The 17,704-nt window shown below is 36.5% G+C and overlaps 1 protein-coding gene across 1 annotated transcript in view; it reads left to right on the top strand.

The window, feature by feature from the left end:
* Positions 1–16,815, top strand: part of LOC145667017 (luciferin sulfotransferase-like) — a 49,802-nt gene extending 32,987 nt beyond the window's left edge. Inside the window, exons 5-6 of the mRNA XM_081734703.1 lie at positions 10,963–11,057; positions 16,423–16,815. Of these exons, the coding sequence (XP_081590829.1) occupies positions 10,963–11,057; positions 16,423–16,725 (398 nt within the window). The 3' untranslated portion in view covers positions 16,726–16,815. The remainder of the gene's footprint in view (positions 1–10,962; positions 11,058–16,422) is intronic.
* The last annotated feature ends 889 nt before the right edge of the window (positions 16,816–17,704 follow it).

Here is a 17,704-nt window from a genome sequence, read left to right as displayed (position 1 = left end):
CCTGTCAACACCTCCAGCGGTAGCAGTATTGCTCAGTGCTATATAGAGTCATTATAAAAACTAATTGGTTTCACTATTATAATAGATATTATTATTATTATTATTATTATTATTATCTATATATATAAAAGAGAACGTACAAAATCCTTTGTCCGCTCATCACGCTAATACGGCTGAACCAATTTCTTTCATTTTTGGGGGGTTATTAGGATTTGGACCCTAGATGGTTTTTATCATATCACTTTAATTTTTAATTACCAGTGTCTTGAGATAATTGACCATTCAAGTGTCCATAACGTACAAATCCTTTGTTATTAGTTCATCATAGGTAAAAATAAACGTATTTATATGCAACCCGCATGACCGTGTCACTCGGCGGGTTAACATAAATGACAGGCGATATACAGCGGAAAATAGCTTGAATCTTCTGTTTAAAATTTTTTAATTGATTTGCTTATTTTTACAGACACTTTTACAATATGCCAGCACCGGGATGACCGCAGCGAAGCGGGGCGGGTTAACATAAATGACAGGCGATATAATGTTAAGATTTACTGCAATCTTCTATGGTTTTTATCATATCACTTGAAAGCGAAAAAGTAAAAATTATCTAAGTAACAAAGTTTATTGCGTTCCGGGGTGACCGCAGCGAAGCGGGGTGAACGCTGCTAGTTATTATTTATAATAAAATTATCAAACAAAAATATGAAACAAATGTGTCCTGGATGTTCAGTAAACTGTGTCGTCAGTCAAAAAGACTAACTCTTTCAAGGGGCGGATTGAGGGGAGGCTATCGCCCCCCCTCCCAGAAGAGGAAACTTTTTCTTATTTTATATATAAACAAAACCCATACCAGAGTTTGGAACTCTTAAAAGTAGCTCTAAGTGGCAGTATTACAACCCACCTCCCCCCAGAAGTCCGTCCTGGATCCGCCCCTGACTCTTTCGCTGCCATCTTGATTTCAGTATCCCAACCCAATGTGCCTACGCTTTCGCAGCATTTAGCCTTTTGCAACAAACTAGCTACATCTAGCGGAAACCAAACACACTACAGAAAATGACCAGGCCAACACTGTGTGTCCCCAGAATATAAAAGCTCTATACTAGTGCTGTTGAATTTTTGTGACATTTGCGGTTTTCTGTTTTTGAGAAAACCGGTTTTCTGAAAACCGAAAACCGCAAATGCGGTTTTCAAAACCGAAACCGCAAAAGCTCTTTTCGAAAGCGAAAGCCGCCCGAAACCGTGTTTGCGGTTTTACAAGCGAAACCCTGTTTGTCCTTTTCAAAGCAGAAACAATGTTTGATATTTTCAATTACACCTTTTAACAATTGTGAAAGCATCTATCGATCGAGACAATTGTATTGATTTATTTCTGTGTTTTAACTTTTTTAATTTACTCCGAGACTATTATGGTAATATATGCAGCACTGTGCGAAAGGGATAGTTCGATGGTTGTACAAGTCACAGCTAAATTAGGGTTGTAATATTTTAAAATTAGAAAAGTGGGGAGTTCTAAACCGTAAGTACTGATGTGAACTTGTGTGTTACAAATACTGACCTGGAATCCTTCGCACTTTTTTTTAGTTACTTCTTTGATGATGACGCTTCCAATATACTTTTCGGCTGCAGGGAAGCAAACTGAACCCCACCTAATTTTCATATATTTTGTAAATAAGACCCGAAGAACACATATCTGAAGGAATTTTGACATTTCGAATGTCGGAACTCGAGATATTCGAACATAAAGTGACCATGGAAGCAAACTGGACCCAACCTGATTTTTATATATTTTGTAAAGTAAACCACGAGGAACACGAATCTAAAGGAATTTTGACATTCCGACTTCCCGAACTCGAGATACTTGAACTTATACAGTAGTTCTACATAGTATGTATAAAATTAACGAAGAAAGTTCTGTCGCTTTTTGGCCTATCACCTTAGAGCATCATATGTCACCTAACACGTACCTGGAAGATCAAAAATAGTACCCATCGGGCCATCAGTATCAACGACCTTCTGAAAACGTTCGGGATGGGCATGGATTCCTTCGCGGTAGAACTTGGTTTGCCATGAAGCGAAGAAGGTATCAATTGCATTTTGTACCTTTACTACGGAGTTGAACTGGAGTTCTCTAAGGTGAGTGTCCAAGGAATGGAACAGGTGATAATCGGACGGTACAATGTCCTGGGAGTATGGCGGATGCAATAGTGTTTCCCATTCAAGGCGTAGGATGGTGTCCCGGGTCATCCTAGCCACGTGGGGCTTAGCGTTGTCCCGTAACGGGGGAACCCCTTAGCGGTTGAGAAGTGCTGGCTCCAGGGTTTTGAGTTTTTCTTGAACACGGCTCAACTGCTGACAGTAGACAGTTGCATTAATGTTCTGCTCTGACCAGCCGGTAGCAGTTCCCGATGCACGATGTCACGAGCAGTCCACCAAACACACAGCAGGACTTTCTACTGCATTACTGGTTTCAGCTGTTTTGGAACCAGTTCATGGGATTTTAACCAATGATGACGACGCCGTGGAGCTTCTCATCACATGTCAATATTCTGTCCAGAAATGGCTCCTTCCTCAGACGAGACAGCAAAGGAACACAAGTGTCTGCTCGTGTAGCTTTCTGGCTCGGAGTTAATTCATGTGGGACCAATAGACTCAAATTGTAGTGCTTCCCAAGTTGATGGAGGTGCTGCTGAATGGTTTCCCCACTCACATTGAATGTTAGCCACAGTTCCTCACAGGTCTCTCCACTGTTCGCCTCAATTGCTATCTGAAGATCTTCATTTTGCACATGTGTTGGTCTTCCAGCACGTGGTGCGTCTTTCGTGAATGTTTTGTCACCGTCCTTAAACTTTCTAAACCACCCTTGCACTGTCTGCGTAATCACGAACGCCTCACGAAAGGCCTGAGATATCTTCCGCCCCACTGCAGTGGCGTTTGACCCAAGTTTGAACTCGTACAGCGCTTATGACGCTCTGTGGAGGTTCCATATTCACTCTGTCCATACACAAGTTTACGTTGTAACTGAACTGCCACAAGCAGGTAGAATGTTGGATATACCCACACCAACATCTAACCTTCGCCTTTTCTCCATTCGCATTCAACCCACGGTGTGAGGATCAATTGAACACAGACCTCCACAAAAAGCGACAGAACTTTCATGGTTACCTTTATATATATCTCACAGGACATTATATGCTTCGTATAGAGAATATATCTATATTAAACTTAAGGTTTTAATATCTCGAGTTCCGAAATTCGGAATGTCAAAAATCCTTCAGATTCGTGTTCCTCGTGGTCTAAATATATAAAAATAAGGTGGGGTCCAGTTTGCTTCCTTGGTCACTTTATGATCGAATATCTCTACTTCCGAAATTCGGAATGTCAAAATTCCTTCAGATTCGTGTTTCTCGTGGTCTAATTTACAAAATGCATAAAAAAATCAGGTGGGGTCCAGTTTACTTCCCTGCAGCCTACTTTTCAAACGAAACTGCGCTTTCCAGAGTGTACAATTTGCTTCAAACTGAGTTTTGCTCTGGCTAACATACGTAAATTCGCTTCTAAAAGAGTCTTTAAAGTTACACTTGAAATTGTCATTCGGCATTCGTATAGAACCTCCAATACATTACATTAAAAACACATGAACTACACAAAGAAAACTATTGTGCATTAGAGCAGATCTCTTATTAGCAAATGGCCCTACACACGCGCATTGCTCAGATAGCTCACAGCCTGAGCCTGAACACGAGTCCAAATTTAACTCAATCACGATTAAGATTGTCAGGGGTGTAGCGGTTTATGTTGAATATACCAAAACTTTATCCACTAAGTCGTCTTAGATTTTTCTCCAATCCCAAAAAGGGGATGGTTTTTCGTGATTAAGATATGTTTAAGCGGGGAACTAATATAGAATCTGAAAATCAGGTGGTACACGCAAAAATCGGGTAATATAACAACACTAAGCTAAATAGAAAATAAGGTAGGCCTATATCCCTATTTAAAGGAGCAGTTCGACTTAGAAATGCATTTTTTACAATTTATTTCCATTTGTAGAGTTGAAAATTCTAAAAGGAATGGTGTTTGTTTGATCCCGATACGTTCAGTCGTTAGCGAATAACAGAGGAAGAAAGATTTTGTGATGACGTCATAGGTGGGCATAGAGCGAGACGATATAGGGCCTATTATAAAACGTATCCTATAAAGCATGAGTGCAGCGTTTCAAAAAAAAAATCGAAACCAATATGTAAATAGATTGCTGCAACACCTAAGTACCTTTTCTTTAATCATTCTTCCGATTCCCAAACATAAGTATGTTCATTTTCACGTTTTGTTGCAATTTTTAACGCTGACCCTATTTTGTGCTTTAAAGTATGTACAGGAGCGCAACATATGAGACAAAAATTAAATAACATCTGTAAAGTTTGCCAGAATACGAAAAACACTTCACCGGTTAAATTTCTTTTATTCTCATAGCTGTCCGCGGAACAACTCTCATCACCCGTTTCATCATCATTGTCACATGATACAGGGAAATTAAACGATGAATCAATGTCTTGAGGAACAGTCATCGTCACTGATTCCTTCTACAAGCCGGTATATTTAACTCCCTAATTCACATTGTATAGCTTATTTCTAAAGCAGTATCTTCAGAATCATGAGTGACGTCGTCTCTATTACCCTCTAATACCTCGTCTTGACTACAACCGTCAATTGCGTCTTGTACGATATTTGTACGTTGGTAACTGCACATAGATCGGTACTTGTTCAATGGCTCGGATTTTAAACCTTTCAATAATATATTGGAACAACATTCTTTCTCAGTTTGCGTGTAAATAATTCTCCTGTCGGGAGCCAGAAGTGGATCTAGACGGTAAAAACTCAGGGGGGGGAGTCAGAACCCAGACTATGATATGTATATCATGTTTCCTAAAAACTTTCAAAAATATCTAAATAATACCTTAAATCAATTTTGTCACTCAAAAACTGGGGACCTAGGCCCCCGGCCCCAGTCTAGATCCGCCACTGGCATTAACTTTTCTTTTAGTAAACTTGACTTCTCGAAGGCAGGCTCTTCAAGATGTTTGGAACACGAGTGATTTTATTTGGTACATTTTTTCCCATTGATTTTCTTGAACCATAATTTATATCGATCTGGTCATTTCTCACGACTTAGAAACGTAAGAAAAGATACTTTACGTCCTCAGCTTCAATTGCACAAGAATTACAACCGAAAACACAGCATGTGTTAGGCATTTCTATTTCACTTTACACAGACGCTGTACTAACACGTGTTTTCTACTTCACACTAGTGTTCTTTTCAGAAAAAAATCCGGGGGGGGGGGAGAAAGGGACACTTAGTATTCGGAGAGGCACATCATTTTTACACAGTACTATTATATTTATTACATTATAGACGTATTATTTTGGTCTCCTCCGGGGGAATCTCTCAGAGCTCCGGGAGACAGTGCCACCATAAAAACATGTCTGGAAGAAACACTGTTTCGCACAACAAACGTAATTACTGCTCTCTCTCTAGTCTTTTTTTTTTTTTTTATACTAATACTATAGGAAAAACAACTTACAAAAACTTCCCTCAAGAATTCAACACAGAGCAACTAACAAATCCAAAACACAATCTATTAAATCTAATGCACTATTAAAGGTTTATCAGCTGCGTACAAGGGAGTGGTTGCTGACTCACATTGAGTTTCTCGCGTATCCCACCAATGACGTCAGCATTTACGATTCACCAAAAACAAATGTCTGTAGAAGCTGAACGAGACGGCCTATCAAGATATAATAAAAATACGGGTCTCTTATTTTTGGTTACTCTTTCTATTGCACCAAACTTGTTTTTAACTCGAACTCCTCCTTTAACATCACTACACCTGCAACTCATGAAATTTAATTTGAAATCTCATCCACTTAGACTGAGATCTTATATATTATCATTACTCTTTCACCTTGTTTTTAAATAGTACTGCCACTCTTTCTTTTGTTAACAAAAAAACACCACCTTCCTTTCTTTAAAACAGAAAAGAAAGAAAATTTAGATCGCAATACACAATTTTATTGTTGATTTGTTGCCACTCCGATAAATGAGAATGTTGTGGTTTTGCATGTGTTGACTGGTTTCTTATCGCAAGTCCCAGACACCTGCAACAGTTCATACCTGAAGGGAACACCGATCATATTTTATTCTATATCATTTTACTTCCCAATACTGATAGCCGTGCCTCTTTCTGAGAAACTGCAACTTATTTTTTTTTTTTATTCTGTCAATTGTAAAAGTATAGTAAACAAGAATTTCCCTACACATTAAGACATTTTAAGAAAAATATCTTCTTTCCTCTTTGCAAATTTTGAGCATTTTTTCTCTACCCCGAGGGAAATTTCCCTCCATCTGGCAACTGTGAGCCGAAGATGGGAAAGATTCTTTGCTGTTTTCTCGTCGTTACTTGATATTAGTGCTGTCGAATTTTTCTGACTTTTACAGTTTTCGGTTTTTGAGAAAACCGGTTTTTTGAAAACCGAAAACTGCAAATGCGGTTTTTAGAACCGAAACCGCAAATGCGGTTTTCAAAACCGACATTTCGGTTTTATGAAATTTCACTTTTTCAAAAACCGGTTTTCGTTTTTTCAAAAACCGATTTCGACAGCACTACTCTATACCTACTAGAGGTTTGCACGGGCCGGAATTTTTAGTCCGGCCCGGCCCTTGAATTTATAATATAAGGTCCGAGCCAAGTTCGAAATATGTTTTAGCATTTAGGCCCAAGTCCGGCCTGAGCTCGTGTGATAATCAAATGAGCCCGAAGTAAGCCCGAATTACAGAAACGTAATCATTAACGCAAAATTGTATTTTTATGTACAGCAATTACAAGTTTAATTTTGCACTTGTGCTTTAATAGTTCTCCAGGAAGAACGGTCCAATAAATATCATTGTACAGTATATTTACAAAGTTAGGCCCCAGAAATATGGTTATGTATTTAAAAATTTACTGCCCGAGCCTGGCCCGGGCCAGAAGTGATATATGCTTTGTAGTAGGGATGATACCGAGACCGAGACTAGTCTCGGTATCGTCTAGGTATCGTCTCGAATTATCGAGACGAGACTGAGACGGCCTTTTATATACCGAGACGAGACCGAGACCGAGACGGCCTTTTATATACCGAGACAAGACCGAGACGGCCTTTTATATACCGAGACGAGACCGAGACCGAGCCGGAGCTCTATAAATCTAGACGAGACTTAGGTCGGTCTCGAAAGTCTCGGTCTCCTCTCGAATATTGATATAGACAACTATTAAGATTGACTTTTACTCAAAATTTCTTTCGTTGCTGTATTAGGTAATATGGGAACAGTTGACTAATATTCAGTGGCGTACTTAGGGGATGATATCGGACTGAAGCCCCTCCCGAAATAGATTTGTGATCATTTTTTCGCATTGCACGTACAACTTCTTACTCGTTCGCAATATTTCTTACTCGTTCTCAAGCCTCTTCCGAAACAAAATCCATTGTAACTGAAATTAAACGTAACTGACAACTTTTAAGTAGCACTAGTTGTTCTCCCTAAGCCTTAGGCCTGGTGTATTTTTTAGATTAAAACCCTGCTTAATTAAAATTTTAATTACACCCTAACTGCATTTCATTTGTTATAGTTTGACCACCGATCACCTCAAACTCGATCCATACCATATAGCTATATGCAATTATTCAAAGACTTACAGTTAGTAATACACATTGTGTTGATTTTTGGTTTGGTTTGTTTTAGTTTAACGTCTCACGATTACGCTAGGGCGGCTAAAGGAGACGTGGAATTACTGATCATAGTGGAATCCGAAAAACTTCGGCCGTTGAACATTACCGCCGCCGGGAATCGAACTCGGGACCATGCGAACCAAAATCATGCGTATAGCCATTACAGCAAATGGGGGTTCTTACATTGTGTTGATTTAAATAATTGAGTCACTGTTGCCAGATCCGAAGATCAAAAAGTAGCGTGTCTGTGCTCCAAAAGTAGAGGATATGAACTATTTGTAGCCCAAATATATAGAAATGAATTATTTGGCAACTAATGACTGGTACACTAATGAAATAATGTTTAAAATAGACCGGAAAATGTGATGGACATATTGGAAGACGAAATTATGATCGATAGACGAAAATTTTAGATTGGATACAACGTGACAAAAACAGCATAGGAAATGTCCGCATACAAGAAATTGTGACAAAATCAGGAACCACTGGGGAGTAACCTGGAAAAGAATTACCAAAGATAGATAGTTGTAGAGAAAACTTGGGAAGACTTCATCCAGTAGTGGATTGATAATGCTTGATTATGATGATGGTGATGATTTTATATCGAGACCTCAGAGGTAAACTAAACCAAGTCATAATTTCGTAATTTTACAGGAGAAGCGAAAAACCGGTTCCTTAACTAAGATCTATAATACTGTTTTTCAAACTATACTAAGTAGTTACAAAGTAGTAAGATGGCTTTAGACTTACATTATTACACCACTAGAAAGAACATAGTCTATTAAAAAAAGTATTCTAACTCAATTTGACCAAAAGGTGACTTAACATAGTCTACCACTAATGTTCAGATATATATATATATATATATATATATATATATATATATATATATATATATATATATATATATATATATATATATATATATATATATATATATATATATATATATATATATATATATATATACTGTATAAATTTACTAGGTAAGGTAAGGTAAAATTGGATCCAAAATTTAACCCTTAACGGTTCACTATCTTTTCTGTCTGTTTCCGCCACTGCTTGCAAAACAATATATTCACAGACTACCTTAAGCGTAAAATTCACCAGAGTTGTCACCAAGAGGCAATAGCTTCTCTGGATCGCGGAAAACATGTACACAAATAACCACAAGGAACAATACCTAAAAATAATAGTCTTCAAACGCAATAGGCAAGATCAAAACATGTGTAACCAAATGGTTACGAAAACTCGTTAAGGGTTAACGAAAGTCATACAGCGAAAATATATATATATATATATATATATATATATATATATATATATATATATATATATATATATATATATATATATTTGACTATTTAATACTTCATGTTGCTGCAAAACTACGAAAATGAATACAAAAGAAAACTAGAAAGTTAAGAATCACTTGTTTTGGCGAGAGAGAGAAAATAGATACAGCTAGTTCGAATTACCTATATACTTATATAATATGTATGTTCATGTTTCGCAAGTAATTTTCAATCAATATAAAATTTCAACGTAATGAACGCACGATTGGTTTTCTCGAATAAAGATCACATGCACCGCTAAGAGCTCAGGAATAAGCTTAATCTATGTTCCGGCAGTGGATATACATATGCATATGTAATGCATTACAACTTTAGGAACTTGTATAAGAAACAGAATGTACTTAAATTTAGACGCGAACTATGCGAAACATCTGACTTTGAATCTAACTTGTTTCGTGATGCAACCCGAGGCCACACATAGGAAAGATGAGTGCCGTAGCTCCCACCACAAAGTTCAGGAATTTCGTGTTATAAGGTGTCAGTTAAACACGTAGATGTGAAACGGTAATAAAGCATTTGATCAATTTTAAACAAAATATATTGTAGTAATAATTTACCCTATTTGTTCAGATAATGAACGGTATATTATGTTTTTAAAATGACAGTCAAAACAGAATGTATTGAATAATAAATGAGAAATTGTAAAATTTCAATTTCGGTACGATTAAATACCTTCATGCTGCTATGTGTTGCGTTATCCGTTACAATGTATTGAACAATTCTTATTCTAAGGAAGGAAATAAACTACTGTATAGAACTGAAGTTAATTTAATAGATGAGGTCATATGAGAAAGTCTTTTGCTGAAAGTGAAATATGGGTTACTATTAGAATTTTATCCCAGATATGATATACCCACTGATGATTGAAACTAGAACACACGCATGGAAGGCATCAGCGCTAGCAAATTAGCTCTGAAGAAGTACACCATACTATAATTCTAAGTCAAGAATAAGGCCAAAAATAAGAGGCAGAAACGACAGACTTTACAATAATAATACTTTTAAAATTTTAATTTCACCTTTTTATTTCGAAACTTTCGAGACGAGACCGAGATTTGGCCCTCGAGACCGAGATCGAGACAAGCATTTGTTGACCGAGACGAGACCGAGACGGCGTTTTTTGACTCGAGACGAGACCGAGACAGCTATTTTTAACCCGCAGGATGGACTCCGGCCTACAAAGTAGGGATGGTATCGAGACGAGACGAGACTTTGTACAGTCTCGGTCTCGTCTCGATACCATCCCTACTTTGTAGGCCGGAGTCCAGCCTGCGGGTCGGGTCGGGTTTAGGCCCGAGGGCTCGGACCCAGCCCGTGCAGACCTCTAATACCTGCGTGCCATTTTACAAAGAATGTCTAGAATGAGAACTACCTCTTGACGCAAATTGCATCAATGACACTATATAGCGTCAAGTGACACACACCAATAGGTATGAATGACGTCATATGGCGTCAAGTGACACACACCAATAGGTATGAATGACGCCATATGGCGTCAAGTGACACACAGCAACAGGTGTGAATGACGCAAAATGGCGTCAAGTGGCAGCGAACGAGTTAAGAACCAATGGTCTATTCGATAAATTTATCTTGAAGTATGCCAAGTCAATGGTATGGATTTGTATACGGACAAACATATAAAAATTCATTTTTATATAAAATCATTATTATTATTATTATTATTATTAGTATTATTATTATTATTATTATTATTATTATTATTATTATTATTACTATTATTATTATTATTAAAAATAAGGAAATTTTTAAGAATTTTTGCATTATCTTGAACAAGTTTCACTATTATTTTTATGTTGATTATTTATTATGCCATTGTTGTTTACAGTGCTTTGGGCTCCATTCTGGGATCATGTTCTTGAATTCTGGAAGCGAAGAGATGAACCTAACATCCTATTCCTCCACTACGAAGAAATGAAGAAGGTAAGTCCAAACGATGTAAACAGAACTTGTTAAAAACAAATTTACTGGTAAGTTTTTTTTTCAACAAACTGTCTAATTATTTTAACTTCTGGGAAGAAACTCTTGACTTGTTTCTCTTGGTTTATTCCCTAAATATGAAGTAAAACAAAACAACAACCAAAAAAAAAAAAAAAAAGTCCGGAATAGTTGAGACATTGCTCATAGTTTCATTTGATGATTTCTAAGCAATTAGGAGGCTCTTGTATTGAGTAGAATGCTGTTAGGAAATTGTGCACAGTAAATATTACGTAGTGAGATAACAATGTCATATACAGGGTGAATCAAAAGTAGGTGAACAGTAGCTTCAGCATCTACGTTGATAAAATTTTCGCTGCTTTTGTATTGTATTATTGTATACAATAAAATATAATTGTAAATATAATAACTGCTTATCAAAATTGAATTGTATTACTAAATTGTGTCTGTATAAACTCAAAAAAATGTTATCACTTACGTTCGCCTACTTTTGGTTCACCCTATATAATGGAATGTAAACGGTAAAAAGAAAATGCATAGATACTCTCAAGATATATACACTTCTTATGTCCACCGCACTACACAATTAACAGGCAATCAGATTAGGCTCTAAGGTCTACAACGATAACTGGCTAGAAGTGCTTAAATCACCACTAGCCCAAATCTAATTTTAAAAAAAGAAATTATTATTATATAAACATACACGTCGTTGTTATGAAATCTGTAAATATACAAATATAAAATTAAACAGAATTAATATCCAATAAATATTTTACCTATCTGGATTTGGATTCGGTTGTCTTCACTTGGCCTTCCTGCTCGCTTTCAGAACTAGAGCCAATCTAAAAATCCTGATGGATTGTAGACATTTGTATTGCATTCTTCGTCACATCGACCAACCACATTCCTCCCATCGTATTCGTTTTCATTTACAATATACATTAGATTTTCCGCTTGCCTACTTTCTGTTGGATCATTGGTAAGCATTAGAGAAGTTTGGATAACTGCACTGTTCTGTAACTTACTTTTCATACTTTCCACTTCCTGTCTTAATTCTACTATTTGACTCTGATTATTACTTATCCTTTGATCTAAGACATTCAATACGCCCTTCACGGATGCCACTTCCTGTTGAAACGTCGTTTTCATATCAGCCATTTCTGTACATACAGTTTGCATTTTGCTGTTCATGCTTTGAAATCTGATTCTCATCTCTTCCAAAGAGAATTGAAGCAAAGTCTTTTCGGTCACGTTCTCTGTTTCAACGATAGTTGTCTGACTACTTTGTACATCTTCCGTAGACTAGGAAGCTCTTCTTAATTGATCAGATGTATTCATACTGTAATAAATTCTTGTTTCGTTGCGTAGTAATTTGTACTCCGTTTTTCTTGTCACAAAACGAATCTCACAAATTTAAAAATGGTTTTGAAAACCTTTACTGCTGCTTCAAGGTTATCACAAATTCCCGGTTTGTGAGGCGCCAAATAAAATGATAACTATTTGTAACTTACATTACCTGGTTCGTGAAATCAAATACTTGTGAGATTCCTTCGTTGTACAACATTTATTGGATATTAATTATGTTTCATTTTTATATTTGTATATTTACAGATTTCATAACAACGACGTGTATGTTTATACAGTACTAATTTCTTCTTTTCTATTAGATTCGGGCCAGTGCTGATTTTAAGCACTTCTAGCCCGTTATCGTTGTAGGACTCACTTTGACGTAACCTCACTCAACCTCACGCACACGCCATCAATTTGATATACCCTATCACACTCACTTCGTAAGGCCGAGGTCGAGCGATCATGTATGGTTTTGCTAAAGATCATTTCCTGAATACAAGAGAAATGTAATCTTAAATTAATACATCTTAGCTCCAAGGGAAGGTTGATGGCGTACTCGGGAGGGTCCCCGGAAATATATCTGAAAGAAACATTAAATCAGGTAAGATTCGGAAAATATGATGGAAGACTGGTGCTGTTGTCGCTGCTCTTCTTGATGTCATAAACAGATGAGAGTGAAAGTAGTCTGCAGGTCTGGAGGTGAAATATGTAGGAGAGACTAGAAGAATGCAATAAATATATTCCGTTGAGTTAATAAACTGCCATTGTATATATGATATATAACTACCGGTAGTTTCTGCAATTTAATTCAAAAGTACGTGACAACACTTTTCATTTTATAATTCATTTTAAATCTCTCTATATACGAGTAGAAGGATTTTTAAACGACTGCCAACCCTGAACAATGTTCTTCTATCTCTGCAATGAGAACCTCACACTAGTCCTTTAATGATTACAAATCTTTTCTTAGTTGTTTTACGTCCCATGATTATGCCTTTCATGCTAATGGAGAAAGATAATCAATGAAAGATTTTGAAACAATGCTGAAATAAGAATGTAGAAAAATGAGAGAACTCCAAGGAAACTCACAGACATGGTGTTGCATACCATGAACTCATATGACTTGGGATCTGATTTGGGACTTTCAGTTTCAGAAGTGAGCGCTCTAGGGAAATCTCAAGCAACTGACTATTAGAATCAAAATGCATTACATAAATAATGCTGTTTGCTTACAGTTCCATATGCATATATTTGAATCACGCTTGACCCTACCCATGGAACTAAATACACGGTTCTGATTGGTCGGAGTTATCCGTTTCTTGCTACGTAGCATATATATAGCAGAAAGCAAACTCCAGATGCTGTCAGCTCTCGTAGGCGAGTGAGCCTACGAGGAGGCCAGTAATGAAAATTGCCTTTGGCGTGGGTTTAAGCCCGACCAAACGAAAGTATTATTATTATTTTTTTTTTAATTTTCACAATACTTTTTTTTAACATTAAAATAAGATGAAAAAGTCTTGGGAAGTCAAGTAACGGAAGTAACGCGTTACTTTTTAAGTAACGTTTCCTAGTAACGCGCTACATTTTTCCAAACTAACTGTAACGGTAACGCGTTACAAAACTTTAAGTAATGTACCTATTTTGCTTTACATTTCGCATGAGTAACAACTATATATATATATATATATATATATACAGACATGGATCCAAGGGAAGGGCTATAGGGCTGTAGCCCCCCTTGACGCTCACGTATACACTGGATAAAATGGGCTTCAATCCTACTTTCTTATATATATATATATATATATATATATATATATATATATATATATATATATATATATATTTGGAAACAAATGTTTCTTTCCTGTAAGTGAATTTCTCAGAATGGAGCAATGGAGCATGAAATGTCAGTGACCGACAGTCAGTCACCGATACACAGAGAAACAAATAAGATCTTAGTGTCATTTGCTGTTTTTGGAAGATGAGTACAGCCCCAGGGAAATCACGTATACTGATTGCAAGCACCTGCTAATTTAGTCATAGATTTTGACAGCTCCCAATCAATATATTCAGTGAATTGCGAGTGTAATGGTAGTCTAGTTTACTTTGATTGGTGTTGTTTTTAGAAAGATAGAGAACGAAAATATTTTACCGTTCGAACATTTGAAAGAATACTTTTTTCTTAAAAGCTGAAGATGAAGATGGACAGAATTTAAAAGTAAAGTGTCTCAAGTGCCCCGGCGGGAAATACTTATCAACAGCTAGGGTGTCATAATCAACGATATACAGTAAGGGGATAATATGATTCAACTGTGACTGAAGAGCAGGCCTACTTTATTACTAGAAAATAGTTTATTGATGGTGTGTAATATTGGAGTTTTTTCATATCAATTTGCGTATCCTAGAGTCCCGTTGATTGTAGTTTGGAGCAACTAGCTTTAATAAGCATGTATCGAGTTTAGTGTTACTGGCAAGTTTTGATTCACCCTTAGTTCATGTATTTTCATTTTATTAGTTGTAGTTTAATGCTTCTCTATATTCTATATTTTTAGTTTCACATAACAATATTGCTTTTATGATATAATTAGTTTAGCAGAATAATAATAAGCAGCCACTTCTTCTAACGCAGTACAGCATTTTAGTCACTGTTACATTGTGTAAAAAAAAAATAATAGCTGTCAAGTAAGAATTTGTTCTTGCATCTATATAAAGCGATTCAGAACATGCTGCGTTTATAGTCAGCGAAGTACATCAAATTTCCAATAAATTAACTGTCCACATGAAAGTATATAGCAACGCTACCATTATCAATCTACAGTTCTATCATTTACGATGATTGTGGAAGAAAAGAATGTGTAATAATAATAATAATAATAATAATAATAATAATAATAATAATAATAATAATAATAATAATAATAATAATGGTGCTAGTAGTAGTAGTAGTAGTAGTAGTAATAGTAGTAGTAGTATGGAAAATTGAAGTAATAAGAATTTCTTTTTCTACGCATCCAAAATTTCAGACCTAAAAGTAACGCGTTACTTTCGAAGTAGCAAGTAACGCGTTAGTAACGCTTTACATTTTAAGGGAAAGTAAAGTAACTTGCAACGCGTTCCTTTTTACAAGTAACTTACCCAACACTGAATGAAACTAATACTCATTTTCGCTTGTACGTAATATATTATGCATAAATTTTGCACACACAATTTTATTAATAAAAAATTATTTACTTAGTGTTACAAAACATACCAAAGCGAGCGTCAGTGAGCGAAAGGGGTTAGAAACTCTGCAGGGCTCGTTTTGTTCCATCTTGACCCCCACGATAACACATCACACTCGGTGGTTTAAGTTCGATGTAAATCTAACCTCACCTGCTTCCTTGTGACCAACTTAAGACAGGTGTCTAGGGTCGAGCGCGAAAGAAAATATGCATTCCATACATATTTCAAGATTGGTTTGGTTTGGTTCTACTAGTATAACCATACTTTATGTTAATATTGCGTACTATATATTACCTTCACACTATCATAGCTATACAGAAGAATAAATACAACAACAAATTTTACCATTCGAGTTCAATACTAAGTTTCCACATGAATGAATAAGTAAATTTGCAAAGTGATTTAATTCTACACTTATTTACGCAAAATATTTATCTCTTTATTTGAATTTCAACAAATAAGCATATACTCTAGTAAGAAAATTATTAATTATTTAAAGAATACTTGTATGAAAGAACTTCTCTGATGACTTCAATTATGCAAGACTCCAGGGGCGTCATTTAGGGGGGGCAGGGAGGGGCAATTCCCCCCTGAGTTTGAGATTTCTATAGATTTTATCAATAAAATAGTAGTAAATCAGTGAAATACGCGAAATTTTACTTAGATCAAGGGGTTTTGCCCCCCGCCCAAGCAAAATCTGAAATGACGCTCCTGCAAGACTCACACGAGCCACATATTATTTTATACTAAATACTTCACTTCGTTCTAATTTCAGGATCTACCGAGCGTTGTACGAAGAACAGCTAAGTTTCTGGGCAAGACGCTGACAGACGAGGACATAGCAGCACTGGTGGACCATCTCAGTTTCAGTAACATGAAGAAAAACCCTGCCGTTAATTACGAAGAATTTGCTGTTGCATGTAAGAAAATGGACCTTTGTACTGACCAAAATGGCGCATTCATTAGGAAAGGGGAGGTGAACAACTGGAAAAACTATATGAGTGCAGAGATGTCGGCAAGATTTGACAAATGGACTGCTGACAATTTAAAAGGCACCTCATTTACGTTTGATGTGTAACCAGATTCTTACTATGATTATCTATTGTAATACCAAAGAATAATATTTTCTGTAAATAGAATCATTATCAAAATAAATGTACAAATTATTTATATTTCTCATGAATAAACGTTGGGTTCTATAAAACGTTTCAAAATGTTGGTTACATCTCTATATAGCAATTGGCAAAAGGAGTGAAAATTTGGGCATAGAAGTTTTGATGTAGACGTCTAGCGTTGGAAGAAGCATGCAGAGATATCTAACGTTGAAAGTAATAACCATTTCCATGAGAACCAATTTAAGTTAAACCTGCGGGATTATAGTGCTGCCAAATTTCTAGATCCTCGGCAAAACTGCAAACTAAAGCTCACACCCTCAACGCACCCACGCGTTGAACCAATAAAGGGTTCAGCTCTGTTGCTGAGCAAGAGAGCGGATGACGAAAGGGCCGAGGATCTAGAGCCTTTCCTTTAACCGATAGCAGTGCTTGGAACGGAAGACCAAAGCCTGTGACAAACATCTTGGCATTTCAGCTAAACGAATAAAACGCAAGCTCTGACGCAACGTTGCCAAGTGGCAAAGGGGTGTGGCTATAGCTAAGCTGACAAACTCAGTGTGATCAGGTGACAGGGGATAGACGTGGATGTGTACAAAATAAACGTGGCAATACCGCTGGCCTCGCATTTGCTAGCAGCATTTAAAGGGAACTTGTAGCGCCGCATTCAAATGCAAGATGTTTGTCACACCGTTTAGGTGTCAAGTCAATGTGGTATATCTATTGAATAGCTTTGCATTAATTGAATTCATCGGTTCTTTTTTTATATATCACTAGTCAGGAACGCTAGTAAACCTATAAGATATATACCCTCTGGAAGGTGAATGATAAAAAGGAATTTGGGTGTAAATTACAAGTAGTGGTCTACATGCTGTATTGAATCCTTATCATAACATTGTAATATTATTTTAAGAAAGAAACTTTGATCCTTACCATTAGAAAGAA

This window comes from Thermobia domestica, chromosome 12 (assembly GCF_964235325.1).
Source record: "Thermobia domestica chromosome 12, izTheDome1.hap1.1, whole genome shotgun sequence".
Lineage (NCBI taxonomy): Eukaryota > Metazoa > Arthropoda > Insecta > Zygentoma > Lepismatidae > Thermobia > Thermobia domestica.
The sequence above is the reverse complement of the archived record's forward strand: the minus strand, read 5'-3'. Positions and strand labels throughout refer to the sequence as shown.